Genomic DNA, 15,617 nt, shown 5'->3' on the forward strand with positions numbered 1-15,617 from the left:
ACTCAGTGGGACGATACAGTCCAGCAATTAATAAGTTCACATGAAGTTCAACAGAACAACAACAGCAAAAAAAAAAAAAAAAAAATCAGTTTATTCACCAGTATGGCCAAGGTTCAAACAGGATTTATTTCTGAATTTCCTGTGGATGGTAAGGGCCTTGAATTCTGCATGCAACACTGGCTGTAAGGGATCTGTTTTTTCAGCTCTCACTGTGATTATGGAGTTCTCTGTTCCTGCATCTCTGGTTTATCGATCAGGTGTGGTTCACCTATCATCCAGAACTCTCTTACCCTGCCATCAATAAAAAGGCCTGGAAGAAGCTGTCCACTTGGGCAGCTCCTCTTCCTGCCTGGCGTTACCTGAGCACCGTGCAGGGCCAGCACGGGGAGAAAAGGTCAGATTTATGGATCTATAGTATTTCTGTGGATGGCAATCCATGCCTAAAATTCCAGTACTGTTCAGGATATTGGGCTTGTATTTCTGCATTGCTCAAGTACTTGTACATCTGTCTTTGCTCTGTGGATTCACTTATGTGGCCTCACTGGGGGAAGGAGGGGAAAGGCAGTGCAACAATATGGCGAGGTTTGACTGAGCTCAGACATTAAATCATGTTGCTTTTATTGTCACATTATCTTTCATTTCAAAATAGGAGTAGAGCAGATGTTTCTTGACTCCTGTATTCAGTCAGTAGGTCAGTACACATTTTAACAGAGCTCCATTGTTGCATTACTTGGGTGGATGGTCTGGTAATAACTACTTGGGGCTGAGGAACACACGGTGTAGTCATTCTCACCCTCTGCATGAATACCCTCATTTCACTCCCTCAGAATTTTGGCTCCTCTTCTTCCTCCCAGGCTCCATAACTGATGAGCATTGAGGGGCCAGCCATGGCAAGTGAGATCTTAGGAAAATTATGTAAGCCTCAAGAATGACATTTCGAGCGGAATATACTCTAACATTTCTTTTACAAAGTTGTGACAACAAAATGAAAAGAATGGGGGAAATAATGTATTTCAAGATTTGGGGTCAAGAAAGAGCGTTAGGATATGGGAACGAATCTGTACAGTGAGAAGAATTTTGTCCCACCTTCTGGCTGAGGAAAGTCTTGTGAACTGAACACAGGCTTGGACATGGTACTAAAGGCTGCTGCAAATTGCTTACTCTAATCTTTTCTGAGACGGGTATGAAAAGCTGTCCTGATTTGGAGTGATGCGGAGCAATAATACCTCCTAGGTTTTGCTGGTAGCTGTGAATATGTAATAATGCATAATCTGAAAATAGCTGTGAGAATCATCTCTGAGCAGTGGTTTGTACAACTTGTAGATCGTTTCAGGCATTTTCTTTAATTACCCTTTGCACGTTGCTGCAGCTCCTGTCTGCTGCACCTGCACTGGCTGGTGAAGGATGGGAAAATGGCATTCCCTTATCCCTCGAGGCAGGAATCCCAGTTATCTATTCTGGAAACATCAAAAAAATGTGGCAACTTAGGTGAACCAGAAACCTGAAGGGAATAACCGAAACTCTCTCCTTTGACACCTGTAAGCTCCCTTTTGCCTCAGCGTGTGGGATTGTTTGTGCAGAGCGAGTTCTCACAAAGATGAAGCCTGTGAGTGTCACTCTAAAGCTCAGTCCCAAATTCTCCCCTCGGTTCTGCATTTATCTGATAGCTCAGCTTGTGCTGTTAAAAGTATTTCAGGGTTAACTCAAGACTTCAGAGTGTTTGATAGAGCTTAATTTTTTCATTGAAAACACACAATGTGGAGGTGTGAGCTTCAAATGCTTTTCCGTGGGCATTGTCATAAGAATGCCTCGTAGTGATGCAAGCAAAAAAATCCCAACTGCTGGGTATATTGGCTTTGTTTTTACAACCCACAGTGCATATTTAAGAAAGTTTTTTATTGGTGTTAAATGAAGCTGTCTGACAGTATTCTTGTGGTTGAACAACAACCCAATTAATTTGGAGTTTAATACCTTTCATAGCCTTAGATTTCAGAGTGCAGATCTCTTACAAGCTTTCCCCACTTGCTTTTCCAGGATAATACTGATAGATGAGATAAGTCAGTAAATCTGCTTCAGTCTGAAATCTTCACAGGTGATTGACACCACTGAGATTTGGTCTGATTGATTGAATTTTACCTCAGTAGGGCACTGAGGCTCTCATGGCCTAGACAGCAACCATGAACTGTCTGGAAGAACCAGCACTGTTGTGCTGGGACCTCCATCTCCATGAAAATAAAAACATCTTTTATAAGCCTGGAGGTAGATTGCAATGCTTGCACTGCACCTAGAAATTAGTTAGAAGTTCTTTTCGCACCTTGTAAGGCTGCCTGGTTTTTTACTTTAGCTTTCTTAATGTTGCAAGCTCAAGTGGAAAAGAAACTTGCCAGTGCCACTCAAGCCAACAGAACAGATTCTGAAGTTCCTTTGGAATGTAATACGGTGTTACCTTCTGAAGTCACATTTCAAAGGAAAATCACTTTTAAAAGCTTTCCATTTATGTGCAAAGCAATAATCTTCCTTTTTAGAAGCACGCAGAAGCTCTAAAATGTCTAGTAAAGTGATCCTGGAAAAATACTTGACCTTCAAATTTTGTTCCTTAAACTTTCCTTCTGGGAACGGAGTATGCTCTCATGAACATGGAAAAAGGCAAGTGTCAAAGGATGCCAGCAGCAGTTAAAGCTTTGCAGCAGGAATGCATCTTGTGGTTGCATTAGAAGAGATTTTTGATCAAATCCAAGAATTTCTTTTCCTCCATTAGTCAAAATGCTGGTGCAGAGCCATCATCCTTGAAACTGAGAGGAAATTTTATTTGTGCACGAGGTCTTTTCCAAGTTATCAGAGCAGGATCAGTGATGAAGTGCTGAGCAGGATCTGGCTGTGCTGAAGTGAAGTGGGGTCGCTGGGTCCTATGAGGGTTCTGTGGTCTTCAGAACATAACTGGGGCTGTGAAGGCATGATGCCAATAAGAAAATGGAAAACCGCATTTGAAATTTGCCTTAAATAAGGAGACAGCACCAGGAGTTCATCAGAATTTCCTGGGAAAGAAACTTACAGCTCAAGGTGCCTTGCTCAAGAGGTGTATGTTAGGAAGTTTCATTTGTCAAATTGAGGAAATCAATTTATTCTCTCTAGAAAACTGTTTAATAAGTCTGAGGCAGATTCAGCTAAAAGGAGAACTTAATGAATATTAAATGAATGCTGGAAATAAAGCAGATGTTTTTAACAGCAGGCAGTTTTCTTTAATCCATTATAAATGTTGTATTCTTAAATATTACATTTTAGGGTACAACACACACACTCAAACATGAAAAAAAGCTGTAATTATTCACGTGGATTTGCCAGTTGGGAGAAATGGACCATGAACAAACTGCTTTCCTTGACATTGTTTTCTCTTTCTGAGAACTTGTCTTGAACTTGTTGAAGATGTCAGCAGGTCTTCAGTATCTAAGGCTGTTGGATGGTCCCTTGCTGGGGATGGTTCCAGAGCCGTGGGATTTGTCATTTGGTATTAGTGTCACCCTTGTTTACCTCAACCACTCGGCTGAATCATGTTGTGGAAGTTATCCCAAAGATGAAGACTTCAAGGTGTGATTGCAGGCAGACATCTGCCAGCTTGCTTTTTTTTCCTAAAGTGTGTTTTAGAAAGTTCTATGAGGCATACACCTTTTTAAAAGAAAAAAAAAAAAAAAAACAACAAAAAAACAGTGCTTTTTGTTCCTAGAAATGCAGGTTCATATGAAAGTTGCCTTCAAATAAAAGGATAACCACATTTGTGTCATTGCCAAATAATACTTGGGAAGTTTTACAGTTAAATCTGATTTGGTCTGAAGTGTGTGTGTGTGCAGGTTGGTTGGTGTGAGGGGTGTAGCGAGGTGGTTTGGGTGGGACAGTGATTGTTGCTGGGGATGTCACCGATTCAGAGCTTTGACAGCCACGTGCTGGAGCCTTGAGCCAAATACACACTGTACATGTATTTATGCTGTGGTGCTGGGGCTAAGCTGGGCTTCTGAATCTCTGAGATTCCAGCTTCACATCAGCCAAGGAGAATGATCCCGTGGGCAGATGGAGCAGGAGGAGCTCAGCTCGGGTTTAGGAGATGCTTTGCCTGTGTCACTGGGGGGTTCTAGGGCAGCTCATAGGTGAGCACAGGTGTGGGAAGGGTTGAATTTCACTACCACAGATGCAGCTTTTCATATTCTTGTGATCTGGGAGGCTTCTTGAAAATACAAATGGTTTAGCTACTGCTTCCTATCTATACAAATGTTTTTTTGTGTGAGAACTTCCACAGAATTTCTTTTCTACCTTTCCGTCAGAAATTTCCAGTCTAATGTTTTAATGTTTTTGGTGTTGTTTTTTATTTTTTTTTTATTATTATATAAATCCCTTTGGTCAGGTTTACCTGTAGGTGAGTGTGTACATGTGCACATAGCTCTATAATAATGCTAAAAGTTTTAGGGGTCAAAATCTGCCCTTTTCCCAACTCTCCAGGGGAACCATCTGGAATCACCGAGTCAGGTTCCTTGAGGACAGGGTCCTGAGCTCCTGGACATCGTTCACTATTTGGAATGCTGGCAAGCAAGGCAAGAAGCTCTACAGAAGCTTGTCACCAGCTAATCAGAAAAAGGTGAGCTGGAAAGTGACATTTGTACAAATCCACTTCTTCTTCATATGCCCCCGTGATGCTCCTAATCTCACACAGCAAAATTCTCATAAGATATTTTGTCCCCAAAGTACTAGCTGATAATTAATATAAATTGGGGTAATTCTCAATATTCTGTGTGATGTGTTTCCTCTTTTAAAATGCCATGATATTTTATTTAGAGCTTATGGTGGGCATGGAGAGCAAGAAATGCACCATGTTCCTGCTAAGCACAGTAGTAGGTGAGACACAGCTGTAGTAGGCAGGTACTCAGGGTGAGTAGAGCAACTCTGTATTTGGGTTGGATGGTGCTGAACTGCTTTATCCAGAGTCACCCATACCTGTGTAGTATTTGCCCAGTTCCAAAGTGGATACTGGACACATCCCTGGTCATTGTGGCTCCCTTTGGAAAGGGACTGATTGCCAAAAAGGATTTGATTGCCAAAAAAAAGGGTTTGGGGTGGGCTGAAAGGGTGAGCAGAAACTGCTGGACGTGACTGTCCCATTCACAGTCCTCTGAAAATGCTTATATTTGGCAGTGGCAGATAGTTCTCAGGATATATTTGTCCAAGAGTCTAAATACCTTATTTTTATAACATAATAACTTTGTGTTAGATAAAGGCTTTAGGGCTAATGTCAAATGGCTGTTTCTTATAAAGACCCACAGAACATTCATTTTATTGCTGCATGTGTTTTTCTTTTCTTAAGAATATGGATGGGAAGACAAAATGACAAATACATATAAAAACCTGATTAATGTTGTGGCCCTCAGACCACACACATATAAAAAATAGAAGACATTTGTATACACACAGTTAGAATTACTGAATAGGCATGGGAGACTCAGATAGTAAATGTACAAAGCAAAAACTGAACTGAATTTCCTGCTTGATATTCCAGTGCCATTGCAGTGCCATCCCTCAGTCATTGCCATCACGTGGCAGTGGGTGAGCTGGATGAAAAGATATTAAATGAATCAGTTGCTTCATTTGGAGAGGACAGGCCTGTGCATGAAATATGATTTTTTTGTTTATTGATTTATTATGACAGTTATATTCTAGATATTATTTCATTATTATAAATAATAATCATAATGACAATTATATTTTATTTGCATATATAAAAATCTATAAAAGTATAAAGCCAACTGAACTTAATTTTAGTTGGTTTTATACTTTAAGTCAGTTTAGGCTCCTGAGATTTCACCTATGCTTTGTTTGTCTGCATACTTTTATTGAGATGCAGAATTTCATCAGATGTCCTGACTGACTTTGGCTGGACTGTGGAGTCACTGCAGGGTTGTTTTCTCAATTGGCACCAGGTACCTGCAGAAAATTTGGGACACATATTCCTAGGATAAATAATAACCCCCCCTCAAAAAACCCTACTACATACAGCTTGTATTATTTTGTAATTTTGAGACAAACCTGGACTCTACTAAATCCTTAGGAAGAGAATGAAATAATTTGAACTGTCAGGGTGTGTAAGAAAACATCTTTTTTTAGAAAAGAAAAAATGTTTCTAGTATTTTTAGAACCTGGTAAACAAAGCAATTGCATTTCTTCTGCTGACAGGGTCTTTGTGGGATGTTGAAAAGCCCAGCTCTGCCCTGTGCCAAAGAGCATTGTTTCTTAGAAAACAAAATTCAGGCAATTCCAGGAAGCAGCAGTCTGTCTATGTTCATACTCACTAACAAATTATTACTTTAGTTTGTTTGGAAAACAGTGTGAATGTGAGCTGTGGTTATGTTAAAAGAGAAAAGGACACCTCAGCAATTCTCCTTTTTCCCTCAGCCATCTGTATGCTGAATATTAAAATGATGTTTTGTCTCCAAAGGAGTCAGGCAAAAATCCAAGGCTCAGTATTTTTGCTAAACAGCAACACACGAAAAAAAATTATCCCACTAGTATTTTTTTTTTAATGAATTAATTACCACAATCTCAGTATTCTTAGGGAAATTCTGCTTCCTGGCTGTCCCCTTCTTGATTCACACTGCTGACAGTGGTTCAGTATTAGCGTTTCTGCAAGAATGAAGTCAAACAGACCTTTTTTTGTTTAAAACACATCCGTTGTGTCTATAATTTGCAGCCGAAGATGGAAACCAAATGTTTTTTGGGATGCTCCATGTGCCTGGAGGGTTTCTGAGCTGTCTTGTCTGCTCTTTTATTCTCCATCGAACTTCAGCTAAAAGGAGAACTTAAGCATTAACGTTTTGTGTAATTTCCGATGGCTGAAAATAGCGTTCCAGTGGCTCATGGAAAAGCAGGGGAAAGGACCAAATAAGCATCAGCTCATTAGTGGGCTGGAAACAGTGCTTGTACACAGCCAGGCCATTCCTCTGTGACAACCCTGTCTGCTGGTGGCAAACAGAAAAAGTCTTTTGAAGGCCCTTCTCCCTGGCTCATCGACCATTTAAAATCATCCATTGGTTTCCCTTCGCCTTTTTTTCCAAGAGCAGCATCACCAAACCTCGTGTTGCAGCTCTGGTCCTTCAGCTCATCCCACACACAAGAAATGTTCAAGTTTTGTAGCATTTTAACCATTCTGGAAGTGTGTGAGTGGCACTATCAGAGCCTGGAAAGCAAAGAAATATGAATAAAGGGGAGAATGCTACACCCACCTCGACAGCAGAAGGGCAATGTGAAAGTGAGTTAAAAGCTCCAGAACAAGGAGAGAGATGAATTTTGAAAGTTTTAGTTAAATCCAGGTATAAAACACTCTAAAATGACATGGGGTAAATCGAGGCTTCAGTTTGGACTGTAGTGAATGCTTCTTGGCCAGGAAAACTCCCTGCTCCCTCCATGTGGGAGGAAGTGCTTTTTCCAAGCTCTGTTTTGTCAGCACAGAGCTGTGCACGCCCAAAACGTGCCTGGCATCACCCAGATTTCCTCTGCAGGGATGAGTCCCTGGCAGTGAGGTCCCACACCTATGAAGGCAGGTGTATGTTGTACATAACAAGGGAAATGTTTTATGTCCAGTGATTTTGCATGTTGGATTCTGGTGTTAAAATCCTCCAGTGACTCTGTTGTGGATGTGTGCAAAAGGGGGAAGCTGCTGCTGTCTTCAGTGGAATGGTGTCTAAATGGAATCATGATTCTTGGGATTTAAGGATATCCACAGCTTCTGTGCTGGCTGTAGTGCTAAAGAGGTGAAATAAAGGCAGCTCCTGGCACAGAAAATCACTCAGATTGTGACAGGAGCTTGCTGGTTTCATGGCACAACAGAAGCTGTTCATGCCTCTGTGTGTCTCTTGTCCTGTTTTTTCATTAGCTGCATCTATTTGAACTTGCACTGTGATGCTTTCAGTTACTTTGTTTTGACATGAATGGCCAAAATTGATTTTGCTTTTGCAGAGATGTATATTAACATGCTCCCGAGGCTTTCTACAAGCTTCAGTGAAAGAATTATAAATAGAAGAATTAACAGGGGTCACTAGAAGTTTAAAACAGATGGGGGATTGCATGAGATGGGGAGGGAATGCAGCAGGGGAGATCTGCTCAGTAGGACTTTGCAGGGTTTGCAGGTTGTCTCTTTGGAGGTGACTCTGAGGAGACCAGCTGATGTTAGGAGAAGTCACAGTGTGCAGGTGACCATTTTTTGAAAGGGTTTTCCAGTTTTCTGTCAGGTGCTACTCAGTTATTCACTCTCCCATGTGGAACTTGCCTCTCATGTCCTTCATGACCTGAGAATATGCTGATTTCAGGTTGTTGTTTTCTGTAAATGGCTGATACAAACCACAGGTGAAAACAGGATGGGGGAATGAAATCCTGTGGAGATCATTCACCATAAAAGGACACCATTAAGCTGATGAAATCTTTCAGTTTTTCCATTATGAAATCTGAGTGGAATGGGAAGTGTGAGGAAACACTCTCTGCAGTAGCCAACCAGTCACACAGGAAACAAGCAATGAAATAGTTGTGCAATCACAGCAGAGCTCAAACAGGCAGGTAGTCCCAGCTGCCCCCCAAGGCACCCTTCTGTCATTGCTGGTCCTTCAGTGACTTCCCTGTTGTGCACTGGAGGAGGATCTGCTGCCCATTAATCTCCTTTTCCCCAGGGAGGTCTGATGGCCCCAGCCTGGCCCTGCAGAGCCCCGGTGTTTGTTAGGAAGAGCCAGCCAGAGAAAGGCTTTTATCTTCCTCAAACGTGTCTTCCCCTAGCAGAGGTTGTTTCTGAGTTAATATCTTATCTTTCGAGCTATGTAAACTTTCTTTTAGAAGGGAGAAGGCGATTTCTCCTTTTCCCCTTACACCACTGTTAATGGAAGTTGCAATCCATATTTCTAAAAATGACTTACAGCAGTTCCTTAGCTTGCCTCTAGCAGGTACCCAGCTGTCTCCTCCAGTTTTGTGCTCAGAGAACTAGCAGTGTTCTTTCCTTTGGAATTTTTGTAATTGGGCAGTTTTTTATACATGTTCAGAACACAAACATGTAATAATTCATATATTTTAGTAATACTGAAATGTGATCTGAGGACTCAGTGGCATCATGCTGTCAGAGCTAATGCCAAAGAGTAATTTTGCTAAAAGGAGAGGGGGAAAAAGGCAAATTGAGACTCCTTTATGGCTTTATAATTCAAGGTTTCTCACAGGGAGACAGGAGTTCATGTGTGGATAGATGTTCTTCATAAAAGCTACAAGAAAGAGGCCCATTAATGCAGGAAAATAAATAGGTGTCTCTGGGTTTGTCCTGATAGTGTATAAAGTAAATAACTCCCATAAGCCTGATGCCCTGACTTCTCCTTATAGGATAAACAACTCTGCCTAAGTCCTGTATTTAGACTCCAAACATAGCTTTGCTTTAATTGGAAAATAAATAGTGTGTGTCAGAAAAATAGTTGCCTTACATTTTGGCCACCCACATGGTGTGCAGGCTGCAGCAAAATCACCCATTCAAGTCTGACCTGTTTTGTACTACTGTAAATACCAGGTCTGAGCTGCCTGAGCCCATTGAGAATTGTACAGGGAAATACCTCAGTGATAACAAAAAGGGTTTGAGCTTTTTCCATCTTCCAGGGGAAATTTGTCACAGACTCACCTGTGTTTTTTTTTCTCACAGAGGGGTTTGTGTGGGGGTGTTCTGGGGGCTGGGGAATCACTGTGGAAAAGGGCAGAGTTTTCTGCACCCAGAAAATGGAGTGATGGCCCAGGGTGAGAGGGAAGGTTGGAATTAATGGCAATTTAGTGATACAAAAGTGTCTTTAGAGAAAGGCTGTTTACAAGGGGATGTAGTGACAGGACAAGGAGGAATTGAGATTGAGACTGGATATTAGGAAGAAATTCATGCTGAGAAGTCCTGGCACCAGTCAGGGGTTTCTGATAACTGGGTTATAACACACTGAGGGTGAACAGTGAGACTTTCCAGCACAGATCTTGCAGCTCAAGTCTCAGGTACTGACAGAGAAGTGTAAATAGAATTTCACTTCACTTTGTGTCATAAGTTTTGGTGGTTTATTTTGGTTTTTATTATCTATAAGAGCATAATCAGCTCCAAAAATAGCTTCATTTATTGGACAGTAAGTAAATATATTGGACTTTGTTCCTAGAACAAAGGGTTGACATTGAAGGCATATCTTGCTAAATATTTTTTATTATGATCACAGCTTCCAGCACAGTGAAACACAAGTAGAACTGAGATTTGCTAAATATTGGAGAATTTTAAAGGTGGTTAGCACAGAATGAAGAGAATACAGCCAGGGAACTTCTCTTCCCACAGTGACTTCTACTGGTTCCCTTCATGTACACACATATTTATATATCTGTGTGTATGTACACATCCACACCATCTGATTTTCCAGCTACCCCAAAGCATTGCAGTGGGCATGGAAATAGGGCCAGGGATGTAAAGTGGATTAATCTGTGAAGGAGCTGCTTGTGTGTGTGGCTCTAACCCAGCTGCACCAGCCACACACACCTTGTGCAATCTCCAGGACCCTCCTGAATTCCCTCCTTCCTTTCTGTTTCCCTTCCAATGCTGACACAGGGTTCATGTCCTTCGTGCAATCCCTGCATCGGAGCAAATTCTGTGTGTGCCCCTGATGTGATTCCTCACTCACACAGCCCCACAGTGGAAATTCTGTGTTTCCTTAACGTCCTGTTCTTCCTTTGGTGCCTGTTTTGGAAGCAACCTCTTCTCCAGGTCTCACTGTGTCCCTCTAAGGGGTTCCAAGGACTGTCCCTGCTCACCCCCTCCAGTTTATCCCCTCATTTCCCTCATTGCTTTGGACACTGCTGCTTTGCAGCCTTATTTGCAGTCCCTTGAGACTTTTGTTTGCATTCTCTTGCCATTGATGTTTAATGAAGGAAGTGATATTATGGTATTAGAAAAACCCTCTACACAAACAGAATGAGGTCACTTTAGGTAAAAGAAAACCATCTTAATCACAGGAAGAAAATGTGTGAGAGAGATTTTAGACACGGAAAGCCAGCCAGCCCTTTCAGCCTTCTCTAACTTAATAAATTAATAAACAGCTGTTTGGCTTTTCAGATTTTCTCAGCAGTAAGTGTTGTTAATCAATTTTTAATGCAGCAATTAAAAAGATATGAAAGCTGCTATCCAGCTTTCACCAGAATAATTGATTTCTGTATGACCTTAACTATCTCAACTGTTCTGCTTCAGCATAAGAGCTCCATGTAGATAATATGAATAGATCCAACGGAAGTCAGAGGAAAACATAGCCATGTTTATTTTAAAAAGTCTTCCAAAATCTTCCTGGCAACCTAGTGTCTCAAAAATAAGGCCACTGTGTATTTTAGATGGCAGGCATTTATTCTGCCTGCATATTTATGAGGAATGCAAATAAAAACCCATCTGAAATATCTGGCACCTAGGGCTGCAAATAATGCTTTCATAACTCCAGTAAGAATAAGCAAAATGAAGCAGTAATTATTTGTGTTTAAACATCAGATCTGCTGAACTTTTCAGTTGAAATTCGAGCCCATAACCATAGGAATTCCCAAATGTGCTGTGCTGTGCCCTGGAATTGAGGCTGGTATTGCAGAGCACCCAAAGCAGCACCACGGTCCCGAGGTGTCTGGGGGTACATCCCATGCTTGGGGTGGACAGGAAGAGAGAGGTTTTTATTACATCTCATCTTGGGGTTTAGTGGAAGTGCCAAAATGAGGAAACTGGTCTCTGGGTTGAGTTTACTCCCTGAGGAAGGGGTTGGAGGTGTTCCCTTATGCAGTCAGTGACTTAGATCAAAATGAGCTCATAGACAACTGCAGAATTTTCTCCACTCCTTGAGATAAACCCAGAAAGGACTTAATCAGGGTTTAAGCTCCAAAGGAGGCCCAGGGTGCTTTGCCCTACTCCTGTGTCCATCCCCACACCTCCAGCTCTGCTCACAGATACATTACAGGTGAAATGCTGTTATTGAAACATTCTGCTTCTGTTTTCCAGGTAACTGCATTTTGTGATGTCGATGAAAAGAAAATAACAAAAGGATTCTACACTTATGAGGAATCTGAGGTGAGTTATAAGCAGTCTTGCATTCTTTATTGAGATCTAGAAGTGTCCTGGGGAATGTGATGAAGGAATTTGTCACTGATCTTGTATGTTGTGCAGCAGCTCATTTTGGTAAAGAGGCCGTGACAGAAGATTGGAGGGCTGGGGATGGACACTGGAATGCAAACTGGAGCCAGGACTGTCAGCTTCACACTCAGTGAAGTCAGTTTAGAAAGACAAAAATACTTATTCTGAAAGGATCCTGATGATGGGGTAAAACAGTCTTCACTGACAGGTGTGTTTTCTAAATGGGAGTAGAATTTGGTTTATGGTGGATAATGGGAAGGAACCCTCCAAATTGTAAGTTTTCCAATAAGTTATCTTATGAATCAAATTACCCTGAGTTTGCCAGATCCTTGTACCTGGTGGGAGTGGGACTGAGGGAAGGAGGGACAGGAGGGCCCCTCCTCAGGTACAGCTTGAGCTTAGCCTGGAGCAGCTGTGCAATTCCATACTGGGAAAGCACCGAGTGCTTTGAGCTGCATGAAAGCAATTGGGATCAGCACTGCAGCCTGGAATACTGAGGACTCACTGCCCAGCAGTTCAGTAATACTGTCAGTATGACTGACACAGATCCTGGGCATGGGTCTTCCTAAAACAAACCCATTTTCTCAGATCAGCTGTAAAGCAGATCGTACTGCAAATGTGAATCCTTAGAAAATCCTGCTGCTTGGATCTGTGCTGAAGTCCCAGTTGAGCTTTAGCCCTGAGGGAAAGATCCTCCTCTGTCTCTGCTCTGGTGCCTGTTCTGATGCTGTCTGAGGGCACAGTTCACTAAAATGGCAAAAAATTAACCAAAAAAAAAGAAGAACATAGTTTGTTATGGGACAGGCTATTGAAGCTGCATACCTTGCCATCAGATCAAAGAGGGAATTGTTTGGGAAAGGGCTGGAAGTAGAACTTGGAGGTGAGGAGGAAGCAGTGGAGCAGTGAGACCTGCTCCTCTCAGCAGCAGAAAGCTCCAAATTCAGATTTGGTGTAATTTCACTGCACTGAAATGTGATGGGCACTGAAACACAGAGAATGAGCAAGGTCTTTTCAGCATCACAGCTCAACATATTTTTTTCCCCTTTTAGAGTTTAGTGCTCCTAAAACCAAGTTAGCAAGTAACCTGAGTGTTTCTGTACCCCTTCCTCCTGCAGGAGAGACCAAAACCAAAAATTCCTGTGTGTCACTTCAGGGACGCGACTCCGCCCTTCGTGATCTGCGTGAAGCTGGTGAGTTCCACCTTTGGCTTCCCCTGCAGGAGCAGCATTTGCTCCTCAGGAAAATGAGTTTCTATTTACTCTAAGTGGCTTTTCCCAGAAGCTTTTGCTCTACAGTTGAATGGCTTTTTTATCAAATTGATTGTGCAGGGTGTTTTGGGATTTAAATCAGCAACATTGGATAAAATTAGGAATAAGAAAAGGGACAGCTTCTGTGAAGGAGCTGGATCTGTTGTACTTCTTTGCCCATTACCAAATATACCCCAATGAGCACGTGCACTCAGCCTCCTTTGGGCCAGGTATTTTGCAGCCCCATGTATGGCAAAGGCTTTGTTTTTAAATCAGACCTTAAAAGCCATTTTGTTTGGCCCTGCCAGGTCTGAAGCATCTTCTCTATCTGACTGTGGTAACTTATTTCAACTGGTTTAATTGCCCTGATAATACAATTAGAAGATGATAACCAGCAGTTCTTCTGCTGTTAAAACACAGAAGCTTTAAAATAGCAAATACATTGCAGTGGTAAAAAACAATAAAAACCCTCAGGCAGCAACTAAAACCTGCAGCTCCACACAACACTGACATTCTGAGGCTGTGCTGGATCTCTTCAGGGATGGATCAGCTGCTTTTAACTTGGCACTCCCAGCCTCATGATCAACTCTGGGCTCATGACCCTGGGTTGTAAAGCCAGACTGAGAGTGCCTTGGGGCATTATCATGTACTGTTGGTTGATAAACTCTTGGATCAGCAAGTACTATTACAACTAATTTAATTTTTCATACTGCATATAACAGTGGGTGGAAGTCCCCAGACAAAACATCTGTGCAACCTGTTCTGAAGCACATTTAATCTGTGAAGCCCTTACAATGAGACTATTATACAACATCTTGTCTGCAAACTCTGGTCTCTGACTTCAGTTGGGATTTCAGTCTGTTTTTCCCTTCATGGCCACTGAGCATTTTCTGCTTTCTTATTCTTTACCAACCTAAGTTCATCACCATTTTCTGAAGAAGGAAGTGTGCTTTAAGGGGGCTTTATTGGCTTTTATTTTGCTGTTCATGGTAGGGGACTATTTTTCCTTTCGATACAGACAAAACCTGCATGTTCCTTTGCAGCTCTAAGAGGGCGATTTTGGAGATTAGATGTGTTTATTAAGTGGGTTGTTTACAAGAAGTGACTCTCTTGGCCATGTACTTGGAGCAGCGTTGGCTCATTTGTTTTTTCAGGCAGTTCCTCCCTTGTGAGCACTGGCATGGCTTTGGTAGCAGAGCAAATCCTTCTGGAAGAAGCAGGCATCCTCTGATCTTTGCTCAGTTTGCATTTTGTAGTGGCCTCAGAGACAGCTGGAGGTGGAATTCTGCTCTGTGTGTGTGAGTTTTTGCTGAAGAGAATGAAAGTGTGGCTTTAGCTGGTCAGGGCCACTTCACCCAAGGGTTTGTGCTCTGTGTTTGCTCTTGCTTGGAGGTAAAAGCAAAATGCTTAGAAATGCTGCTTTGTGCCCTGGCTTGGCTTGGATTCCAACGGCTGGAAATGAAAGGGATTTTTATTTTTCTGTCACAGCAATTAAAGTAGTTTGATTGTATAAAGTTTTCAGAAAATTGGTGGTTAAATCTCTTATTGTACAGCCCTGCTTGGTTTTTCCTGTGCTCTGGGAATGAAAGATTTGTCTTTAACTCTCCCACTTAAATTAGCATCTGGTCTCTTATGTATTTTTTAACCCCTCTATAAAGCAGGTAATTTTTTTCCAACTCCTTCAATTCCAGTTTCAGTGGGATTCCATTTCTGTAACTTTCTATCCTAAACATTCACAGTTAAAACATGGCTGTTCTGGGCCAATCATACAAACATTAATTTTTGGGTGTTTTTTTTTTTTTGGTGACATTTCTTAAGATCAGTAATTAAGGATTCCAGGAAGGGCTCGGGAATGCTGAAGTTGCCCTGTTTTTTAATGACATCACTGAGGCTGCTCAAGGACCAAATGTGGCCAGTTCCTGTCCTGATAACTTCACTGGGGCTCAAAAGGAAACACCTTTAACTCTGCAGAGTACTTCATTATCAGACAACCTAATCAGTGCTCAGAATCCACCCAAACCACTTGTTTTGTCCAACTCCCTGCCTTGGTCCATTTTCTGCCAATGTCTGAGTTGGCAAACACCAGAGCAGCCCTTGTGTGCTCCAGAGCAGCACAGCAGAGTGAGGAGTTGTCTGATATCCCCCCCCAAACACTGATTTGAACTTTAACTTTTCAACAGACCCTGAATTTTTGAATA

General features: G+C 41.9%; 1 protein-coding gene across 8 annotated transcripts in view; it reads left to right on the forward strand.

The window, feature by feature from the left end:
* Positions 1–15,617, forward strand: part of B3GNTL1 (UDP-GlcNAc:betaGal beta-1,3-N-acetylglucosaminyltransferase like 1) — a 105,798-nt gene that overhangs the window by 85,735 nt on the left and 4,446 nt on the right. For all 8 annotated transcript variants that reach the window (XM_053994391.1, XM_053994392.1, XM_053994393.1 and 5 more), the window contains 3 exons: positions 4,489–4,624; positions 12,041–12,109; positions 13,288–13,362. In XM_053994391.1, the coding sequence (XP_053850366.1) occupies positions 4,489–4,624; positions 12,041–12,109; positions 13,288–13,362 (280 nt within the window). The remainder of the gene's footprint in view (positions 1–4,488; positions 4,625–12,040; positions 12,110–13,287; positions 13,363–15,617) is intronic.

The sequence above is a fragment of the Vidua macroura genome, chromosome 19, assembly GCF_024509145.1.
Source record: "Vidua macroura isolate BioBank_ID:100142 chromosome 19, ASM2450914v1, whole genome shotgun sequence".
NCBI lineage: Eukaryota > Metazoa > Chordata > Aves > Passeriformes > Viduidae > Vidua > Vidua macroura.